This window comes from Hoplias malabaricus, chromosome 9 (assembly GCF_029633855.1).
Source record: "Hoplias malabaricus isolate fHopMal1 chromosome 9, fHopMal1.hap1, whole genome shotgun sequence".
In the NCBI taxonomy this organism is placed as follows: Eukaryota; Metazoa; Chordata; class Actinopteri; order Characiformes; family Erythrinidae; genus Hoplias; species Hoplias malabaricus.
In genome coordinates, this window is record NC_089808.1 from 25,848,677 (window position 1) to 25,872,405 (window position 23,729).

General features: G+C 45.7%; 1 protein-coding gene across 3 annotated transcripts; it reads left to right on the top strand.

Moving 5' to 3' along the window:
* The first annotated feature begins 1,496 nt into the window (after positions 1–1,496).
* Positions 1,497–21,794, top strand: skila (SKI-like proto-oncogene a). Of its 3 annotated transcripts, XM_066680743.1 has the most exons (9): positions 1,497–1,709; positions 2,366–2,484; positions 3,795–5,037; positions 13,969–14,061; positions 14,800–14,885; positions 16,001–16,140; positions 16,412–16,608; positions 17,001–17,222; positions 17,680–21,794. In XM_066680743.1, exons 3-9 carry the CDS (start codon positions 3,955–3,957, stop codon positions 17,881–17,883), a joined length of 2,025 nt encoding a protein of 674 aa, XP_066536840.1. In that variant the 5' UTR covers positions 1,497–1,709; positions 2,366–2,484; positions 3,795–3,954; the 3' UTR covers positions 17,884–21,794. The 3 variants fall into 3 exon arrangements, with proteins under 3 accessions (XP_066536840.1, XP_066536839.1, XP_066536841.1); XM_066680742.1 differs by lacking the exon at positions 2,366–2,484; XM_066680744.1 differs by lacking the exon at positions 2,366–2,484 and having other exon boundaries at positions 13,972–14,061.
* Positions 21,795–23,729: the final 1,935 nt, after the last annotated feature.

Sequence of the window (23,729 nt, forward strand, 5' to 3'; positions counted from 1 at the left end):
ATAGTGGCATCACAAAGGCCAGGCTGACTTACAGTGAGGTCACTTTAAAAGTCACTTCTTCATTACATTCAAATTTATTCCTTTTCTGAATCCTATAGAAATGGTCCTTCAAAGGTTCTTTAGTAAGTGCCTCTAGCATCAGAAAGACCGAGCTAGTCTTCCATGTAATGGCTGTGGTTAACGGCACTCTGTGAAGTACAAGAACCTGTAAAGAACCCATTCTACACTGCTGAACAGTACAGAACTGCTTTCATATCTGTGGGAAAGGACATCCTTATAAGATGCTGAATCTTTACTACACCATCTCTATAACTATAAGACGTTACTGCATAATTATGAGGTCATAAATATGGAACCAAATCTAAATTGTGAAACACTCAGTTAAGTTTTGAGGTACTAGACTTTAAATATATTAAATCATAACTATGAAAAATTAAATAATTATTTTCACTTAGTAAAACCATAGTAATGAGATTCTAAGTCATAATTATGAGATAGTAAAGGATTATTCTGAGATATTTTCATTTATTAGTGACATACTGTATTGTCTTTTAGAGGAACGTCTTCCACAACAGTCTCCCAGCATCAGTAAAAAATGTATTTATGATTATATTTCTGAATGCATTAATGAAGTCTTCCTTATTGGTGCCTTACTGGTCTTTAGCCTCTGAACTCAGAGCAGCTGCATTTCCTGTCTCTGTTTAAAACTCTCAAGTCACACAGCCGTCAAAACAACACCGTCACATGGCTCTACTTCCTTCCTTCCTCAGGCTCAGCTACATTTAACTCACATAGCCTCTTTTAACTCACATGAATATCATTACAATCATGTAACTCATGTTATTATAATTTAACTCACATTAACATCATTTAAACTGTGTTATTAAACACAGACAGACTGAAATATTTTTTTTACTGAAGCTGTGGGGAATTCCAGACCAAACAATTCCAGACCAAACAAATTCAGACACTCTCCAATCTCAGACTTTGGACTGGTCTCACTGTGTTAATGGTTAATAAATCAGAGCCGGGCTGATACACTTTGATGGTGTTTTGATTTTTTGAGACGGACTCCCACAGCTAAGGGATTATACACACACACACACACACACACACCTTATTATTTTATACAAATACAGCATAAGATATTAATTGTAAATGTTTAATGTATTTACAGCACTGTTTCTACTCCAGTCTACAATAATAGGCACATTATTATTACTATTATCATTATTATTATTAATATTATTATTATTATTATTATTATATATCACACTGAGAAAAATATTAATCGTCATTCTGTTTATATTAAGAGCAAATAGGAAATTAATGCTTACATTTTGTTTGTAATGCGGAGTGTTTTTGACACAGCACATTTATATTTTCTTTTTAATGAGACATGTTTATATTTTGTATATTACGAATTTATAAATATTTATAAATATTTCTATGACATGTCCCTCCCCTTCCGTTACGTGTCTGGTCCGCGTTGTTTTGTCACAGAAGAAAGAGAGAGAGAGAGAGAGAGGGCGGGAGGATAGTGTTAGTGGAGAGAAAGAGAGAGGTGGCGTTAGTGTGAGCGGTATTGAGTCGCAGCTTTGAACGAGAGAGAGAGGCACTGAAACCCCGCAGAGAAACGGAGCAGACTGCGGGCCTTAAAGCACTCGCAACCAACACGGAGAGACGGAGCTTATAAACGAACTGAGTCGGTGAGGACATTTTCAAGTGGTTCATCCTGGATTTATCGCGATTTTGTCGAGTATGTTGCTTACTCTGCTGCTGGAGTGTGCTCGGTAGCTGGTGGCGCTCCAGTTTTCTCGCTGAAATTGTTCCGTTCCACCTTAAATTTGGCGGAACTCGGATTAACACCGCCCCGGGGCTGATACACAGATAAACGGGGACACGGAGGAGTTCCAGCCACCGGCAGAGGCAGAAACCACGGGAAGGTTAAAGTGAGCCCGAGCGTTGGGGGCTGCAGCATTTAAGGTGGAATGAAATAATCCGAGTTAGTCGCTGGCGGATTTCAGCTCCGTGTAAAAATACACAGAAAAACGGAGAGTAATGGGATTTAATCTGTATTGTATCGAGTTTTTGTGGGGTTTTCTGACTTTGGGGTGGCGGAGGGAAAAGAAACTGAGAGGAGAACACTCGTCTTTATCAGGAATAATGTTAATATTTCAGAGAATATCTCAGTAATATTCGGTGAGAGGAATACTCCGCACTGCTGAGGGAAGGGGGGGGGGGGTCGATGTGTCTTTGACGTTCGTCTGTTTATTGATTTATTTATTCATTTAGTTTTATTTAATTTTTTTGTGAGAGGACTGACCGTAAAGTATTACTCTGGTTCTATTTCACTGGACAACAGGGACTGGCCATTTAACAGTGAGCATACATTCAGAGGGAGAGAGACTCAGGGAGAGGAAGAAATGATGGACTAGGACACAACGAAAACGGTGGAGTATTGGGAGCAGGAGATGGAGGATGGTGGGTTGATGTAGAGTGAGTGAGGTCAGAGAGAGAGAGAGAGAGAGGGAGAAAAGGAAGACTAGGAGAGATATAGAAAGAAATGGAGGACTGATGGAGGAAAGGAAAGGGATTAGAGAGATGGAGAGGGCTGAGTTAGTGTGAGAGAATGAGAGAAGTCTGTGGGGAGAGAATGAAAGTGATGTAGTCCTAAAAGGGGAGGGAGGTCAGGGAGAGTGGGGGCTGAGGGGGAGAGAGAAAGACATGGAGGACTGGGGCAGGAAAGGGGGGGGGGGGGGGGGGCTGGATGAGAGAGAGATGGTGGACTAGGGCAGAGAGAAAAAGAGGACTCAGAGCGAGAGAGAGAGAGAATGAAAGCACTGGATTACAGGACAGAGGAGTACAGGAGAGAGAGAAGGAGGGATGGAGTACTGGGGAGGATAAATGGACTCTGGTGGAGAAAAGTAGAGAAAAAGGACTGGGGGAGAGAGTGCGAGTGAGAAAAAACAGGGAGATGAGAGGATTCAAGGAGACAAGCAGAGATTCTGAGAGAGAAAGACGAATGGATGAAGAGGGGACAGGATGAAAGGGGAGGAAATGATTGAAGAAGAGAGAAGATGAGGAGAGGAGCTGATGGAAGGAGAAAAGATGGACAGAAGAAAGGAGACAGGAGAGGAGAATAGAGAAGAGGAGAAGGTGGAAGGAAAAGAGATGATGGAAGGAGTAGAGTGGATGGAAAGAGGAGAGGATGATGGGAGGAAATGATGGAAGGAGAGAGGATGGAAGGGCAGAAGAAATAGCATTTTTGGGTGATCATGTGTTTTCTGTGTATGGGGTGTATAGTGGTAGTGGTGTTTTTGGTGTTTATTGGATGTTTATTTGGTGTTTAGAGGTGTATTTTGTGTGTTTAGGGTTGCTGTCTGGTTATTATCTTGTTCAGAATGTTTTAGTGTTGATTTCTGGGTGCTCAGGAGTGTTTAGTGGATTGTTAGCTTTGCTTTCCAAGGGGTGTATTGATGTGTTTATTGTGTTAGACTTTTTAGTGGTGTTTTCCAAGCGTTCAGATGTGTTGTCTTGTTTTCTAGGTACTGACATGACAGATCTAGACAGTATGTGTTCTCCTTTGGAACATTGGGCTAGTTAGTGTGTGTCAGCAGCAGTTTGTAAAGAAGCGGTGGTTTGGCTTCATTTGTCTTGGAGGAAGCATGTGTTCCCTCCACCCTCCTGAGGTGGGGGCACATTCTGTGGGATCATGGGGGGCGACGACTTCACTGACAGGTGATAAATGAAGTGTTTTTCCTCTCCTCACTGTGTTTTCTTCTCTGTTACAGAAATCTTGGTTTTGCATCATCATGTTGCATGGAGTTGGAGGAATGAGGATTTATCGTTTCTTCTAGAGCACCAACCCCCTTCCCCTCAGAAACACAGACAAGGAGTTGCTTGGTTTGGACCCTAACTCTGAAATCCCAGTGAGATTTTCCTGACGTGAACATGACGAGCATGAGTGTGAGAACCCCCTTCAAAGACCCTGCGTCCTTCCGGAAGGGAATGAATCAACATTACCATGAGAAGCTGGAGGACGCGCCCATAAAGAAGCGCGTGATGGCGGAGATGAAGCTGAAGCGACGCTCCGGGCTGGAGCTGCTGCATAGAAGCGCCAAAGTGAAGCGGGAGGACGACGGGCGTGGCGAGGACAACGGCGAGCACCAGGAACATCTCTCGGGGAAGGCTCTAGATCTGAGTCCTGGGCTGAAGCACACTCTGGCCCAGTTCACTCTGAGCAGCCAGAGCTCTTTGGGCGGCCCTGCAGCGTTTTCCGCCAAAACCCAGGAGGCCGGTCTTTCGGTGGGAATGGCCCCTTTGCCCTCGCCCGCGTTTCTAGGCGTGGGGCCTTTGCTGGTGCCATGTGACAGTTCCACGGAGCTGACCCACTCTGTGTTGGAAGGGGAGTCCATTTCGTGCTTCGTTGTGGGCGGAGAGAAGCGCCTGTGCCTGCCGCAGGTGCTCAACTCAGTGCTGAGGGATTTCTCGCTGCAGCAGATCAATGCTGTGTGTGACGAACTCTATGTCTACTGCTCGAGGTGCGACGCTGACCAGCTCCACATCCTGAAAGTGCTGGGAATCCTGCCTTTCAATGCTCCGTCCTGTGGCCTGATCACGCTGACGGATGCTCAGAGGCTGTGCAATGCTCTCCTGCGCCCCGGCACCACCATCCCCCCGGAACAACTCCTTCTCAAAGCCAAGGACTCAGAGTCTGGCTTCCAGGTGGAGCACCAGTGCCTGGGGAAGTGCCAGGGTCTGTTTCTGCCACAGTTTTACTCTCAAACCCATGCCCCATGCATCCGATGCCTGGAGTGCCAGCTGCTCTTCTCTCCACAGAACTTCGTGATGCACTCCCATCGCTCTCCCGATAAAAGGACCTGCCACTGGGGCTTCGACTCCGCAAAGTGGCCCTGCTACCTCCAGCTCAGTCGCAAGTACCAGGGCACCGCAGAGGAACCCAAACTCCAACAGCTGCTGGAGGACATCAAGAGCAAGTTCCACACTCATGTCACCCAGAGGATGGTGAACAAGGTGGGGGTGCTGTTTGGTTCTCTGTTTGTTTTTATTTGCGTTGTTGTCATTTTTGTTCATGTATGGGTAGAAATGAGAAATCGGCCCTGAGCTGATGGTGTTGTCTGAGCCGGTTCGGGTGGAGGGGTGCTGAGGCTGCACTCTGGTTTTTGGAGTTGTTTTGGTAAACCAGAGTTGACCCAGTTTTACGGCATGTGTGTGAGACGAAGTGAGGGGTTATTTAGTGGGGGAGGGCAGCTGGTCTGGAGGGTAAGTACATGATTGGTGTCTGAGGTCACAGCGAGGTCAGCTTCTGAAGAAATCACCTTCAGAATCACAGGTTAGTATTGTCCTCCAAGCGTGTTGAGTCTAATGAACAGAGGTTAGTGTTCTCCTCTGAGCGTGTTGAGTCTGATGAACAAAGGTTAGTGTTCTCCTCCGAGCATGTTGAGCTGATTAACAGGACCCAGAAGTGAAATACTCCAGCTCTGCTCTTTGAGTTTAGCTTTGTTAAGCTTGTAGCCTTTAGCTAGTTCGGTCATCTGACTCTGGAAAAAGGAGAAGTACATTCAGAGCGGCTCGGGGTGGAGAACGCCCAGACTATATCAGCACGGTTCTCAGGTCAGAACCCTGTGGATTGTTCCACCTAGCGTTAAGCAAACAATAAAACAAACAAAAACAAAACAACTGTGGAGAGAAAGGGAGGGCGGGGGATTGTTTCAGAGCTTCTATCTCATGACCTTCTGACCCCTGTGCTGCTTTGTTCTCAGCTCATGACTAGCACTGGGATGCCACGCGCGCACACACACACACACACACACACACACACACACACACACACACACACACACACACACACACAAACACACTATCATCAGACCTCACATCTACAAAACGGAATAAACATTTACTATTAAAGAAAACAGTTTCAGTCTTTATTCCTATGTTTATTGACTGCTAAAAGGGTAACTACGCCCCTTAGTGTCTGCTGACCCTTCTTGTGGTTGAACGGGATTAAATGTATACTGAAGTGCGAGGGGCCATGGTGAAGTGTGTTGTAGATGGTGCTCTGCTTTGTTGTGCTGTTTCAGTACAGGGACATGCAGGGAGCTGGACCCGAGGCCCTGCCCTAGAGGGCGCTGTCATTCGTTATGAGTGGTTGGAGGAGGGTCACTGGGGGTGGGGACACTGGTTGACTGATTTGCATATGTTAATATATCATCATTCCTCGGTAACTCGGAATATGAATGCTCTTCTGCAAGTGTGTTAAGCTAATGGAGCAGAATTCTCTCTCTCTCTCTCTCTCTCTCTCTCTCTCTCTCTCTCTCTCACAAGTTTCATGTGTCAGACATGTTCTTACAGCTGAGAATGATCTGTGAGTTTCATGCAGGGGACGGAGTCTGTGCAGCACTTGGTTGAGTCAGGAGGTGGAGCCTGTCCAGCATGTTTTAAGACAGGGGGTGGAGACTGCAGCAAGTGCCGGAGATAGTGTGATTCTCCGGAACATTCCCGGCTCTGTTCACACAGCGGTCACTCTGACCATTTCCCCGACTGTGTCCCAGGGGCAAACGTTACAGATGTTTGTGTTCACACATGTTTTATTTCTCTCTGTATGTCTCTGTCTGTGATCTCTGATCTATGAATGTTTCTCTGGGAGTTAAAGGGTTAACCTTCAGACCGTGGAGCAGTAGATTATTTATAGCTGGTGCAGGTGTGAGCGAGAGAGCGCGTTCTCCGTTTTCTGCTGCGTGCTTCAGCAAGTCGGCCGGAAATACCGTCTGCTGTCTCGTCTAGCACCTAAACCACACACACACACAGAACGACTGTAACCCAGTCCCCTCAGGGTTTGTCTCAGTTCCACTGGGCTAAAGGTGAAGAACAGTGACTCACTAACACTCTTTCTCACTCTCGCGCGCACACACACACTCACACTCTCTCTCTCTCTCTCTCTCTCTCTCTCTCTCTCTGTGTCTGTCCTGGGGGGATTTTCTCTCTTTCACAACTTGTTCTTTTTTGCTCTGTCTCGGTGGTGAAAGCTTGAGCAGATTGTGAAACAAAAGTTTCGTTTACACACACACACAGGGAGGGTGAGAGACAGACAAATCATACACTAACAAACTGACTATTAAGGCATTCAGGAAACAGGTGTGTCTGTGTGTGTGTGTGTGTTTTTATGGGTTTTAAATTGAGCCTACACATGCCACAAGGACACACACACAGGTTATACTGTCTATCAGAAGTCCTTGTTCTGTTTGTACATGTTTTTCAGTCCCTATTAGTGCAGTATGTCCCCTCAGAAACAGAACAGTCTGTGTGTGTGTGCTGAGTGGCGACGTTTTACCACAACCTTTACTGTAAAAACTAAAAGCCTAAGGTTTAGGTTTGGAGCGCTGAGATGAGGGTTAGGTTTAGATCCCTGAGATGAGGGTTAGGTCTAGTTTCCGTGACTGAGATTGAGTTTCGGCTCATGGGAGGCGTAGTAGTACAATGCAAATTTAGAGAATTCTTTGGAAGTGCACAGGAGAACAGTGAGACGCGGTGTGTGTGTGTGTGTGGAGGAAGTTCTGCAGACGGACAGACAGTGAGTTTACGGTGAGGAGTGTTTATTCTGAAGCTAGTGTGACTCACTCTTTCCACAGTCCACCGCACTTTGGGAAATACACGCACACACAAACTAACACAGGGTCAGTGTGTGTGTGTGTCCTATTTCTGTCCTTGTGTGGTGTAAGCAGCGTCTGTGTGTGTGTATGGCCGTGTGTGTGTCTGTCTGGACGGTATGATGCGATTTTCTAATGCATATGAATCCCTTTCTTGTATTTGAAGTATAAAGTTGTGTATGTAAATGAAGATGTGAAATGAAAATGTGCTTGTGGGCGGAGCCCTTTTAATGATGATAATAATAACAGTAATTTTTTATTAAATAGAGCTATGCTCCAGAGAAGTAGGACCCCTAACAGCGGCGTTGAGAACACACCTAAAGAGGTCAAATGTAAAAGCTGAGGAAAGACCAGTTTCAGACCAAAGTGAATCCCCCAGTCTGTTTCACACTGAACACAATCACACACCGAATATGAACAGAGCACGGCTCAGACATGGAGACGGAGCTCCCAGCCACATCAGAAACACCTTTAATACTGGAGTGTGTTTACAGCACAAGCCTCGTCAGTGAACTACGAGACAAACAACAGAATAATCCTCATTAATCGTAATCGAGGTGAAATATTCAGTTAAATGTGATATTGATTCACGCTCTAATCGTCCAGCTCTAGTTCTGTATATCTGAGACACGGTACTGGATGCCTTGACAAGTTATAAATACAAGCATGTGTGTGTGTGTGTGTGAGAGAAAGAGACAGGGAGACAGCTGTCTGCTGTTTAACAGCAGACTGAGAGAACATACACTCTGTCTCTTTCACACAGAGCCACAGACTGTGGTTTATTCACCACCAGAATATATATCTCTCTCTCTCTCTCTCTCTCTCTCACACACACACTCTGACTCTTTCTCTCTCTCACTGATGTCACCCTAGTTTCTATAACCGGGCCACAGAGAGATCAGTCTCTCTCTCTACCACAGAAAATTTCCTGCACCAGCTGTGTGCCCCCCCCCCCCTTTCTGTTGCAGTTTCCTCCTTCCATCTTGATCTCTCTCTTCCTTTTGCTGTCTCCACTTTCTGTTTTCCCCTCCACTCATAACCTCTTTAAAGTTTCCTTACACTTCTCCATCTCTCTGTGTTCCTTCCATTCTGTTCGGTTACCATTGGAGTCTATGCAGCGTGGGTCTGTCTGTGTCTCTGTCTGTCTATCTTTTTGTCTCTCTGTCTGCCCCTGTCTGTCTGCCTGCCCCTGTCTGTCTGTCTCTCTATCTGCCCATGTCTGTCTGTCTGCCCCTGTCTGTCTGTCTCTGTCTGCCTCTCTGTCTGTCTGTCTGCCCATGTCTGTCTTTCTGTCTGTCCATGTCTGTCTTTCTGTCTGGCCATGTCTGTCTGTCTGCCCATGTCTGTCTGTCTGTCTGCCCATGCCTCTGTCTGCCTCTCTATCTGCCTCTGTCTGTCTCTCTGTCCAAGTCTGTCTCTCTGTCTGTCTGTCTGCCCATGTCTGTCTGTCTGTTTGTCTGTCTGTCTGCCCATGTCTGTCTGTCTGCCGCTGTCTGTCTGGGGTGGACGATAAAGCTGTGGACAGCTGCTCTCTGTCCTGAGCCTAAAATAACCCAGACTACACAGACCACCGGAGAGGGAGGGAGTGAATGGATGTGAGAGAAATAGAGTGAGAAGTGAGAGACAGAGAAAGAGAAGAGTGAGAGATGTGAGACACAGAGAGAGAGACTGAAAACCTGTAAAGAACAGAAGTTTGTTTGAAATCTTTTTAACAGCAGTTTTAAATTGTAATAAAAGAAAAAGAAGCAGAAACGGAGCGACAGAGCGAAGATGTGTAGCGTGATCTGGAACCGAGCGAGAGGCAACATCTATTCACTAAACACAGCTCTCTCTGGGAGGGTTTAGTCCTGCTGGAATGTGTGTGTGTGTGTGTGTGTGTGTGTGTGTGTGTGTGGGTGTGTGGGAATACCAGGAGGCCCTCTGTGTGTCGTTGGCGTGCTGGAACTTATTTGAGTCTCTCTCTCTCACACACAAACACACAGATTAGGCATTCAGGGAATTATTTAGACTGGACCATGTGTGTGGAGAGAACAGACAGAACACTGTGTTCAGTTTCTGTGTAAACCCAGGTTCAGTTCATTGTTGTTCCATAAGCGATAATGAAATAAAATTATTATTCACTAATATTTAATATTTAAATCAACACTTAAAGCAGATTTACTCATGGACTGTTTAAAGTAGGGGTGCAGGATGGAGGTGTTTAACGCCACAACGCATGATCAGCGCAGACCCCCCTCTCATCATCACCCCTATCTGAACAATAGAAAGGCACTCGAGTAGAATTAAGGCACGGTTAAGGTGGACGTGGGCGCAGCACGGTTACGGTGTGTGTTAGCGCAATGTTTCCCCCAACACAAAACAAACCCTCATTACATGCTGGGGACAGAGATTGTGCCTAATAATAATAATAATAATAATGGCTTCCTGAGGCTTTTATGTAGGGTCTGACCTGTGTAACCAGGGGTAAATTATTTTTTGCATTTATGCCACATGGACCTTGAAACTTTGGGCTTCGCTATAGCGCCTCCATCAGGCCCATGGAGGCTGAACTAGAGAGAGAGAGATGGGGTAATTTTGGGATATTACACAAATAAAGAAGTGGCGGTTGACGCTGTAATTCCTGAGGTTTTTAAACCGCGGAGATTTCCATTAAACACCATCACTGAGCGTGGTTCAGAGTGAAAGCGGGGACTGTCTCTGGTGTGGGGTAGTGGACGAGGATCAGGGCGTTTCTGCCGCTGTAGTCACACAGAGTCATTGGAGCTCTGTTCAGGAAGCTTATCATAGTGTGTGTGTGAGAGAGTGAGAGAGAAAGAGAGACCTTTATCAGACTGAGTGTCTAGACAGTGTTCTGCTGTGGACGGATGTGGGTGGGTGTGAGTGTGTGTGTGTGTGTGTGTGTGTGTGTGTCTGCGCCAGACTGTCTGGCCCGATCTGGAGTAAACCAGCCTCAGCCTGTCTGTGTTATTACAGGTGTTCGTCTCTCTCTCTCTCTCTCTCTCTCTCTCTCTCTCTCTGTCTCTCTGTCTTTCTCTGTCTCTCTCTCTCTCTCTCTGTCTCTGTCTCTCTCTCACTCTCTCTGTCTCTCTCTCTCTCTCTCTCTCTCTCTCTCTCACTCTGAGTGTGTGTAGGGGCTGGGGTGTTGTTTTTAATTATTAAGGGAAATGTCTACAATTGTGAGGAACTGCAGCTCTCTCTGGGTTGTTATCATTCAGAAGCTCTGTCTTTTAAGGTGGAGCTGTGTGTGTGAATAATAAGCGACTGTATCTTTTAAGGTGGAGTGGTGTGTGTGTGAGTTAGAAGTGACTGTATCTTGTTGGTGTCGGAAGTGTAAATTGTTTGTAAGTGTTTATTCACTGTTTGAATTCCCACAGTAACTCGTGTAACTCGAGCAGTTTAGTTTTGTGGCACTTTCGCTCTGTGCTTACTTTCATGCAGTTAGTGCTCTCCTGAATTAATTAAAAGTAATGTAACTGTAACCCCCCTATGGAACAGGAATAGAGCATCATTCTCATCTCAGTTGGTGCTTTTCAGTGTTTGGAGTCTCTCCATTGTCTAAAAGCCTCCAGATGGCGTTTCTCTGCTGTGTGCAGAGAGAGAGAAAGCCTAGCATACCGGACCCAGACACTTTGTTTTTTTTATACCCATTTACAGACACTGGGTCTTCGTAAACGCATTAGAGCGGTTTCCAGTATAAACCGATTGAAGAGCAGCACATGGTGTTTGGATTAAAATTGAGAATGTTGCCTTTAAGTGAATGAACGTTGGACTCATGCTTTTCACATTCTCTTCAACCATTGTCCCTCAGGGTTAATCTGGCCGATGGGATTAGCCACACTGCACGTGTGTGTGTGTGTTTGTATCACTGAAATGTCTAGAGTGAATTTACCGGGAGAACACAGTTCCCGAGAGAAACTTTAATAAGTTCAACTTTAATAAGTTCGTCGCTGCTGCTCTGGACTGAAGGGGCGGAGCTTTGTGCAGTTCTGAAAAGCTCTGTTTCTCTCCCCCCACTTCTTTTTCTCTCTTCATGCTGTGTCCTTCTGCTTTGTCTGTCTCTCATCTCCCTCTTGTTCGTTTTTGTCCCCACCTCATTTCTTTCTCTCTCTTTCTCTCTCTCTCTCTCTCTCTCTCTGCCTCTCTGTTGAAGCTGTCTAAAGCCATCCCTCTCCTACACCTTTTTTCCTCTCTTTTCTCTATTTACTGTGTCCTTCTTTCTCTCCATCTCATGTTCTCGTTCTCTCTCTCTCTCTCTCTCTCTCTCTCTCTCTCTCTCTCTCTCTCTCTCTCTCTGTGTGGGGGTGTGTGTAGTGAGGAGAGCTGGGATTGGGGGATGTATGGAGTGCGTATGTGGGGGCTACTGCAGTGATGCAGTGTTTAGAGAAGCACAGACACGCACACTCTGTAAAGGCTATGAATGCGCACTAAAACCGCGGCCTTGCAGTTCTGAATAAACCCAAGGTCGCCGCAGTGTCACCTTTGACCTACAAACAAATAAACACCTGCATCTGTGCACAAACGATAAACCCCACAAAACCCAGCGACATGAATCATATAGCAGCTGCCTCCTGTGCGCTAGCATCACTAACATGCACAATAAGCGTCCCACAACGCGACTGTCAACACTTCAGCTACATGCAGAGTTTTAATAAAAAACAATAATGTTTAATGTGATGTGAATATAAAACATATGTACAATAATATTTAAAATGATCTAACAGAACCATACGTTATAAATACACACAAAATGCATAAGATACAAAATTATAAGTGTAATAAATAATAATCATGAAAGTGAGTGAAATAGTTTACACCTCAACAAACAAAACCTCCCATAAAGCAGCACAGGAAGGTTTCAGACAGGACCTGGATTCTGAACTGGACCTCAGGACATTTAGGGGTTGTCAAGACATTAAGGACATTGGACATTTCAGTGTTTGGAACATTTTGTTACTATTGCTAGACCTTTGAGGCGTTCGGACGTTTGGTACGTTTCAATGTTAGAGACATTTGAGACGTTTGAGGCTTTATGATGTTTTTATGTTTGAGACGTTTGGATGGTTAGACGTTTGGGACATTTGGGGTGTTTAGACATTTAAGACCTTTCAATGTTAGAAACGTTTGGATGTTTATATGTTTGAGACATTTGGATGGTGAGATGTTTTAGAGGTTTGAGATGTTTGGATGTTTGAGACGTCTGTCTCTCTCTCTCTCTCTCTCTCTGGCTATACTGGCTATACGTCATTCTAACACACTGAAAGGTCATTGTATTCTGTGTGTGTGTGTTTGTTTGTGTTAGATTAGATGGTCATCTGATCGGTTGAACTATAATTCCCAAATCAGTACTGTGGCCAAGTGTGTGTGTGAGGAGGAGATAGGAGGTTGTAAAAACACTGTGGTCATTAAAAAGAGATTATGGCTGGGTGTTATATCCCAGAGAGCACAGAGCGGTGGGGGGTGGTTTGTGGGGGCTGTAAATATATGGTCATTGTTTACACTGGTACTTGAACGGCAGGGGGTGACAGCGTCCTCAGAGAATCAGAGGTTAGTATTCTCCTCCGAGCGTGTTGAGTCTGATGAACAGAGGTTAGTGTTCTCCTCCGAGCATGTTGAGTCTGATGAACAGAGGTTAGTGTTCTCCTCCGAGCGTGTTGAGTCTGATGAACAGAGGTTAGTGTTCTCCTCCGAGCGTGTTGAGTCTGATGAACAGAGGTTAGTGTTCTCCTCCGAGCGTGTTGAGTCTGATGAACAGAGGTTAGTGTTCTCCTCCGAGCGTGTTGAGTCTGATGAACAGAGGTTAGTGTTCTCCTCCGAGCGTGTTGAGTCTGATGAACAGAGGTTAGTGTTCTCCTCCGAGCGTGTTGAGTCTGATGAACAGAGGTTAGTGTTCTCCTCCGAGCGTGTTGAGTCTGATGAACAGAGGTTAGTGTTCTCCTCCGAGCGTGTTGAGTCTGATGAACAGAGGTTAGTGTTCTCCTCCGAGCGTGTTGAGTCTGATGAACAGAGGTTAGTGTTCTCTTCCGAGCGTGTTGGGTCTGATGAACAGAGGTTAGTGTTCTCCTCCGAGCGTGTTGGGTCTGATGAACAGAGGTTAGTGTTCTCCTCTGAGCGTGTTGAGGGTGATGAACAGAGGTTGCTGTTCTCCTCTGAGCGTGTTGAGGGTGATGAACAGAGGTTAGTGTTCTCTGAGCGTGCTGAGGCCGATGTTCTCCTGAATGTAGCTAGTGGTGTAATTGTGGTGTGTAATTCAGACTGTGTGTGTAATTCTGTTAATGTGTGCGTATGTGTGTTTCAGAAGTCTCTGGACGATGAGAGTCCGGTCAGGAAGACCAGCGCTGACCTTTGCCCCCCCTCTGATAAAGTGTGTGATAAGGAGCTGGACAGAAAGGTACGGACAGAAAGCAGAACAGTGTTCTCTCTCTCCCACACTCTCTCTTTCTCTTTCTCCCTGTCTCATTCTCCATCTCTCTCTCCCACTCCCTCTCACTCTGCCTATTCCCTGTCTCCCCTCCCCCTTTTTTTCTCCTCCACAGTGCTCCATTCACTCGCCCACATTCCACACGTAGGCAAATATATGTGCTCACACGCGCACACACACACACACACACACACACACACACACAGCCTTCGGCCCATTCACAAAACCCCCAGTGTGTCTCTGCAGTTCCCTCCGTTGATGAAGGTCCAGGTTTACACTCTGAAGTTTAGGATTCACACCTCACATAGCTCTCTAGGCCCTGCCCACTAACTGGGTCTTCAAAGCAACTGTTACTAGGGAGGGCAAGCTTCAGAGGACAGAGGTTGGGGATACGCTGAGTACAGACATGACCTGCACCAGCGGAACATCCCTCTGTCATCCTCTGGGCTCCGGGAGGACTGGGTTTACGGTTCACTCCAGACACACACTCACTCACTCACTCACTCACACTCACTCTCTCTCTCTTTCACTCTTTCTCTCTCTCTCTCATACACACACACACACACACACACACACACACACACACAGACTTAAATCCACTGTTGTATTATTCATGCACATTTGTACTTTAATGAGTCTTAAACACTCTGGTTTATTTGTAATTCCCACTAACGAGCCTCATTTATATTAATGTGTGTGTGTGTACAGGGTAAAGACCAGTCTTTCCTCGGCTTTAGTCGTCTGTTTCCTGAAATCAAAGAGGAAGTGGCTCATGCTCCCATCATCCACCCCAGGTACGTCTATTCTCCCAGCATGCACCAGGGCCCCATGTGTCACGGCAGATCTCTCAGCATGCACCAGGGCCCTGTGTGTCACGGCAGATCTCTCAGCATGCACCAGGGCCCCGTGTGTCACGGCAGATCTCCCAGCATGCACCAGGGCCCCGTGTGTCACGGCAGATCTCCCAGCATGCACCAGGGCCCCGTGTGTCACCGCAGATCTCCCAGCATGCACCAGGGCCCCGTGTGTCACGGCAGATCTCCCAGCATGCACCAGGGCCCCGTGTGTCACGGCAGATCTCCCAGCATGCACCAGGGCCCCGTGTGTCACGGCAGATCTCCCAGCATGCACCAGGGCCCCGTGTGTCACGGCAGATCTCCCAGCATGCACCAGGGCCCCGTGTGTCACGGCAGATCTCCCAGCATGCACCAGGGCCCCGTGTGTCACGGCAGATCTCCCAGCATGCACCAGGGCCCCGTGTGTCACGGCAGATCTCCCAGCATGCACCAGGGCCTCTGTGTGCCGGACGCCTGGCGCTAATCTGCGGTGGATTAGAGTTTAAGGAATTAGAGGAATTACGGGGTTTGGCAGAAAAGCTCGGATTACTGCCTCTGGGAAACTCCTCCGGAGCGCTCTCCGAGGAACAGTTCAGTCTCAGAAACACAACACCAATTGTTAGGGCAAATAAATCCCAGACCTAGTACTAATGATAATAACTGTTGCCAATATAATAATATATTAATAATAAATGTGAAAGCAGAGCCGAATGATGTCACAGTATATTTCTGAGAGGGGGGAAGGAACGGATGCCAGGACAGAAAGGAAGGATTGAAAGAAGAAAGGATGAGAAAAGGAAAAATAACAAGGAGAGCAAGAGGAAAGGATGGAAAGTGCAGTGAACAAAGGAGTAAAATAGAGAACGAATGAGAGACGGGGGATTTGATGATGTAGGAAAAAGAGGGAAGGTGAGCGAGAGTGTGTGTTTGAGAGAGAGAGAGAGAGAGAGTGTGTGAGATAGAGGGAGAGAGTAAACACTCGGATGGTGTGTTTATACGAGCTGTGTGTTTATCATCTGTCACCACTGACCTGTTCAAGTGTAGACTAACACGGGTGTGTGTGTGTGTTACAGCTACTACCTGTACCCGTACGATAAGATGGTGGCGCCAAATGTCTCTCTGCAGAAGGATGGTGAGGTTGGAGCGGAGGTTCTGGGAGCGCTGCTTAAACAGCACTACAACAGGAGAATACACACCCAGGACGACCAGACAGGTCTGTACACACCCACACACGGTTCAGCCACCACCTTTTCACACTCTTTCTCTTTCTCTCTCTCTCTCTTTCTCTCTCTCTCTCTCTCTCTCTCTCTCTCTCTCTCTCTCACACACACACTGTCAAGGCAGAGAGAGAGAGAGAGACTATGTGTGTGTATAGTTTTCTTTCCCAAGGCTGGGTTCTGGAGGATGGAGGGATGACACATCTTTCCTCTGTCCTCCAACTCTGTGTGGTCCTTATCCTCCTCTCCCTCTTCCTCCTCCCACAGATCTGCGTGTGTCTCCTTCCTCTGTTGCCGTGGAGGTTAAATCCCGTCGCCCAGGCGATGTGCCGCCTGTTGCCGTGGAGACGGTGTGCGGGAAGGAGGACGATAAGGAGCAGATCGTGATGGAGATTGTTCAGATCTACAGCAGGCAGCAGGAGAAGCTTCATGCCACACTGCAGCGGCAGCTCCAGCTCGAAACGGTCAGCACCTGTCTCACCTCTCTAATGTCACACAACTCACATGTCTAACCTCACAGCTCACCTGTCTCACCTCACACACCTCACCTTTTTTTTTTTACCTCACAGCTCATCTGTCTCACCTCTAACCTCTCACATCACACCTGTCTCCTCACAGCTCACCTTTCCCACTTCTATAACCTCACACCACCTCACCTGTCTAACCTCACAGGTCACCTGACCTCTATAATCTCTCACATCTCACCTGTCTAACCTCACACACCTCACCTTTCTCACCTCACAGCTTATCTGTCTCACCTCTCTAACCTCACACACCTCACCTGTCTCACCTCACAGCTCACCTTTTTCACTTCTATAACCTCTCACAGCTCACCTCTCTCTCTCTCTCTCTGTAGGAGCTGGAGTCGGTCCGGGGCGGCGAGGCTGCGCAGTTGAGGCAGCTGTCTGTGGAGCAGAGTGAGCTGCAGACTGAGCTGGAGGCAGTGCACACTGAACATGCTCAGAAGCTCGGGGAGGTGAGACAGGAGCAGAAGGAGCTGGAGAGGAGACTGGATCAGCTCCGACAGCAGAACTGTAGCTGTCCCCCTACAGACCAGGAGGGGCATTACACCACACAGGTAACACACACACACGCACACAAACAACCCTCTCCATAATCTGCACTGGGCTGATAGAAGGGGGGATTTCTGCAGCTCTGTGTCTCTAACACACACACACACACACATACGTAATGCCTGAGCCGGGCTGATTTGCACACCGGCCTTATTGTTTGAGTTTGGTGTGTGTGTGTTTAGTCTACACTCTGCCCTAAAGGTCCCCTGTGTGAGCTGCAGACACAACTTTGGTTAGATCATAGTTTAAAAATATTCCTCTTGTTTCTGGAATTCCGGGTTTTTACAGGTTTTCCCACTTTATTCCAATAGTGCTTGGCTTATCGAGACCTGTCTGGAGTGAGATGAGAAATGAGAGATTATTTAATAATGTTTACAAATATGTCTTTAATATTTAGGGGGATTTCTTTAGAATTTTTAGGCTTTGTCACACACTCTCTCTCTCTCTCTCTCTCTCTCTCAGCTGTGTGAGTTGCGGTGTCGTCTGGAGAGAGCAGAGGGCGAGCGACAGGAGCTCCAAGATGAGTTGCGGCGTGAGAGGGAGGCGCGAGAGAAGCTGGAGTTAATGATCTCTCAGCTCCAGCAGCAGATCCTTCAGAGCTCAGCCTCCATCTCCCACCACACACACCCCTCTGCTAACACTGCAGCGGAGACTACAGCCAGCTAAACACACACACACACGCACACTGGTATACAGATTAATCTGAGCTTTGGAGCAGCCCTGGGTCAATCTCCCTGCGTTTACTTGTGTTTCTAAGAGAAAACAGGGGAAATTAATAAAGACACAGAGATCATACGAGTCATGTTTTAAATATTAAATAAAAAACCCCTATGTTTTCACCTATGTTATATTCCTATGTTTAAGACGCAGAACCTCGTCTCTTTCCAAAACACCCCTACACTTCTTCATCTGACTTTTATTTTCCCTATATTTTATTATCTTTTAAAAGCAGAAGATGCTTATTTGGCTTGAGTGTGACTTTCATGAAGAACTGACCGTCAGAAACGCTCCAGACTTTGACTAGAACACTTTACAGTAGCTCATGTTACATACAAATATACAAGACCACTGCTAGGTTTACAGCGCCCCCTGTCACTTGGGTGCGTCAGTGAGTGAATGAAGAGTAAGTGGCTATTAAAGCAGTGTTGCGTTTGCGTCGTTTGACCAGGGATGGCACAAAGCTTGGCATACAGCTGTGTGTGTGTGTGTGTGTGTGTGTGTGTGTGTGTGTGTGTGTGTGTGTGTGTGTGTGTGTGTGTGTGTGTGTGTGTGTGTGTGTGTGTGTGTGTGTGTGTGTATGTATGTGTATATATATATCTCACACACACACACACACACACACTTGTGAGCCTGCAGCCCATAAACCCCATCAAGGTGTTCCAAACACAAGCAGAATCAGCTCGGCCGGAAAAACAAGGATCAAGGACCGTGCTTATTGTTATTATTCTTTTTTTTACATCGATACAAAGACTATACTTTCTTTTATAATTTAACACCTCTTAGTGCAGATCTTTTAAGTTGTGTCTCGTGTCGTCCCTCGCTCTTAGACAGTATTTAAGACCTTTGTACGTGTTCTAATTTATAGTTCTTTGCTAATAGACCAGGCTGTTTGTCGTGGACACACACAAGGACCACGTTCGTCTTCTCCCCCTTGTTTTTGTTGTCATTTTGCTTGAGGACTGAACGAACTTTTAGACACATTTTACGCTGAATTTGGAGAAACTGTACAATATGGAGCCTCCAGAGGAGCCACAACGGACCCTTAGAGCCAGTGTTTTTTGTGCACACACCAGCCACAGATGGAAAGCGGATCTCGAGGACGTTATGGCGAGACACAGTGGAGGAGAAATGGCCACACTGAGACTTTCGGTACTGAACTTTGAACTTTGCAGCGCTGTGCTGTGGGTGAAGGTGAAGGGCTGGAGGATGCAGGGCCGATGGCAATAATCCTCCGTCTTTTTCCTTCCCTATTCCCTGTGAGCCCCTGAGCCCCCCCCTCCCCGCATTTTCTGTGCCTGCTGCTGCCTGGTGCTTCCATTCGCCATCTCCTGGACAAAAAGCACACTGCAGCAGTAGCTTTAGTAATATTAGGAGATATCTGAAGTCATGCCATGCCCGTATAAGGAGTTCCGGGTCTGTGCTGGATACCCATGTAAGGAGTTTAGTAATGTACTAATAATGTTACAAGCTAAAGCTAATACTGAGTCCACTTTTAGAGCAAAAGCAGCTTCTCAAACTGGACCAGCACTGACCAAACCTCTGAACTTCATGCTGGACACAGTGGGCAGGTGTGTGTGTGGGAGGGAGGCAGGCATTAGCTACATTAGCTGGTAACATGTAGCAGTATTCTTATGTAACTCCTTATATGGACGTCCATCAGACACCTGGAAGTCTTTATATCTCCTTATATGGGCACGGTGCCCACTACAGAGACAGGACTTCAGTGGTCTGCTGAAAAATGGAAGTGTGTGCTGTCTTCATCTGTTTTCATTTGAAGAACAATGTAAAGTTGATGTTCTGCAGGGGGCTGAAGAGAACTATGTCTGATGTGGTGTTTTTTGGTCAAAAATCCAAAAACAGCCCCAGAATGAGAATAAGACAGGGCCACATTCACGGAAGCGTCTTCACAGACGCCACTGTTTCCTTATGTTTACAAACAGTGTTCTGTTTCTCTCCTTTGTTTACTCTTTCAGCGCTGAAGTAAACAGAGGCAGAGGGAAGGTAACCTCTCAGGCTTAAAGGTGCGCTTGGTGGTTTTATTGCATAGTGAGACTAGTACCAACTAACTGTTAAATATTGAGAACATTGTTAAAACAGTAATTTCAGTGATGGCATCAGCACCAATGCATTCTAGGCCTGAGGAAACCTGCGAAAAACTGCACTCCACACCAGAGCAGCAGTTTGTGTTGTAATTCGTCTGCTTGGCCACTTGACCCATGCCCAATGCACTGGTGTGTGCATGACCTCTGCTGGTGATTTTGGTGAACTATAGTAACAGATGATCACTGCGATGAAATTACCCACTGCACCTTTAAGAAGAGTGTCAGACGTCAGAGTGATCAGTGTTTTATGCCAGAAATGAAAGAGGATAAAGCGCTGAGAGTAAACTGAGTGTTTTATCCTCTCTTTTCTGAAAGAGCTGCTGGAAGGTGAATTTTATACAAGAAACACCTTCCTTTAAAACCTCTCTCTGGTTTGATCTGGACGAGTGAAGGTGGTGAGGAAATGATTATATATAATACATTTTATATCAAAGAACTTTCACATTTTAGTGAAATTATTATAGTGTTTTCTATTTGGTTCTGCTTCTCTTCTGTGAATGTGGCGCCTCCTGGTGTTTGGATCAGAGAAGAAGAGGGTGTTTGTTTGTTTTAAGCTATTGGTGTCACCTGAAAATCAACAATGTTTGTTTATAAATTGAAAAAAGAACAACTCTTTTGTTAAAGTTAAGTTGTGCTCCCGGCCACCCCTAACCCCAGTACAGAAGAGAAGATGGAGACATGTTGGAGAAATGTATTTAATGTATTCATTGATAGATTTATAAACGCTTTGTACATACAGTAGTCTTTAATATATTAATAACATGTGGTTATAAAGAATCTTTAAGATATTATATCGCTTTTCTATCAAGAGTGAGATGCATGGAGGAGTGAAGAGTGGGAAAACAACTAATTATTGTATTATTATTATTATTAATTTTATTATATTATTATTTAGTAGTTACCCCGATGTTGATGGGGCTTGTTCATGTTTAAAATACATTGAAATATATGTTCACCCTGTTTCCATAACGACCGTTGACTATGTTCACCCTATTGCAACTATTCACTATGCTCACCATGCTAACATGGTGAGCGTTTACTGTGGCAACATGACAACCATTCACCCTGTTACCATAGCAACCACTCAGTGTTCACTGCGCTGACATGTCGACTGTTCACTGTGTTTGCCATGGAAAGGCAGTGAGAGTTTGCTGTGGTAACAGAAGAAATTATGTTACCATAGCGACTGATGAAAAAAAAATATATATATATATATATATTTAATTTGTATTTAACTGCATTGTTATTTTGTATGACTGAATAAGGAAGGCATGGATGTTAGTGACGCTAGGAAACAAACGAAAAAAATGTTTTTGTATTGCTCCCATACATAGAGATTCTTTAAAGAGTCTTTTCTTTTGTTTTGTACATATAATTGGCCCATACAGGCTCCGCCCACTCACCCTGCTCCCTCCTAGAAATGGTTGCGATGTTGGACAAGCTTGACTGAACATTACATGATGAGAAACCAGTATACAACTCCGTTGATGTCGCAACACCCATGATTTTTATTTTGTAATTGGAGGTGAACATTTGTCTTTTGTTTTTTTCTATGAAATATGTCATTGAAAAAAGAATCATTATTAAAAATAGTATTAATATTGATTAGTTTATTGTAATGTTAATAAATGCTGAATCACCATGTTCTTCGTTCTGGGTATTGATTTTATTAGCTTAGGGTATTGATTATTTAAGCTTGTCCAACTTGTCTAACCAAGTGGGTGGGGCCTGGTGAGGTCAGAGGTGTGGGATTGTGGGAAATGCTTGCGGGGAACTGTGGCTGTTTTGGAGGGTGGGCTGGTGTTTTGTTTTTTTTGTTTTTGTTTGTTTTTTTTCCTGCAAAAGAAGAGTATTTTGAAAGAGTTATTGATTATTGATTGATTACAAAGTTGAGCTGATAGATAGGGCTGTGGCTCTGAGCTTTGTTGGTCCCTCGCGGACATCTGTTCCCTCTCTCCGAGGTGTTTCCATGCATTTCCGAAGCCGGGGTGGTACGGAGGAACACGTCGTAGTTTAAACTGTTTTTTATGACATATAAACAGATGAAGAAAATAAAAACCCACAGCAGAGACACGGCTCCGTAAGTGAAACTTTCTTAAATCCAGTTGGGAACATTTGATTCTCCAGCAGTGTCCACACGGGGGCGCTGTTCAGTGTGTCTGTGACAGGGCTGTAGGAAGGTAAACAAACCTTTGCTGACAGTCAGTAACAGCGCCCCCGTCAGTGTGACACTGCATTAACACAACAGTTCTGTGTGCACTGCTTACAGAGTTAAGCCACAAGTCATTATGATTGGTTTGTTTATTAGGCTCTGCCCACAGCCATCTCAACAACTGCACTGGGACTGGATCAAGGCTCAACAGCACATTAACACTGTGTGCACACTGCCTAATCTTACCTAGTGTTGCTTTAAGGTGGAGTCGCTCGGTGTGCTTTGCCTGTGGCACATGTTCAGGTGAGACGTCTACTGTCTGAAGCTTAGTATTGATTATTATTGATTATTTATATAATTAATAGCAAAGTTGTAATCTTTCTAGAGTCTAATATTAAACACCCCATGTCTCCTCCACTTGGTTTTCCACTCCCACGGCCCCCCCCCCCCCGGAAATGTATCTGGTGTCGTCTCTAAGGGGAACAGCTGGCTTTGGAAACCACACCAACGGCGGCAGTAACATTAAGTGGTGTTTACTCATGGTGATTGGTGTGTTGTTGTTGTTTGGGACTGAACACAGCTCCGTCATCAGTTCAGACAGATCAGTAAAGTTTGTTCCTTCCTTGTTGAAGTGTCCAGCTCTGGCTGGATTCTTTCGTCGGCCACTGATCCAAGGAGCATTTGAACCTCTTCAAAAGACCACATTGTAATTTTACGAGCTGCCATCGTGAGTCTGATAAAAACAAATGTGATCTCTGCTGCAGCTGGAGATTTTACAGATGGAGAGTTGGTGCTGGACGTCTGCGTTGCGTGGCGTAGAGTGACGACTCTCTCTGGACATTCAGCACTGCAAGGTTTACACGCCACAGTTTAGTCCCTACTTGGCTCGCTCTGAACCACGAGAGAACAGCGACTAAACAAGAACCCGATTCCAGAACCAGGACCAGATTTACTTGGTAGAGGAGGGGATCAGACAAGTCCAGTGGAGGAGAGCAGGAATCCTGCAGTGGAAAAGTAATTTAAGAGATGGAGGTTTTCATTCCAGTGGAAAACACTGATTTGCTGATGACTTTTATCGACAGTTTAAACATTGTGAGTGGTTTGAATCAAAACACACACACAAACACACTTTATGTTCTGGGTGTTAGCGAGGTGCAGATGGATGGAAACAGAACAGCGATCTCTTACCTCATGTTGTAATATACAAGTATATATAATAAGAGCTGTTTTGTAAAGTGTGTGCAAATAGGGGGCACTCTCTCTTTTCACCAATACCTCAGCTGTACACCGCCCCCCCCCACACACTGTATATATACCTGCTTGCTGAAGAATCCGGCTCCGACTCCGTTCTAGTAAAGGTTCTGTAGTTTCAGAACTCTGCATGCGTCTGACTCTTTATTCCTTCCTCTCCTCCTCCATCATCCACACCTTCACACTGTGGTTCTGCCTAAGAACCGCCAATGGTTCCTTAAAGAGCCCTGAATAACCCACAGCACCATGTTCAATTGTGTAAAGAACATTCCTGTGATCTAAAGGTT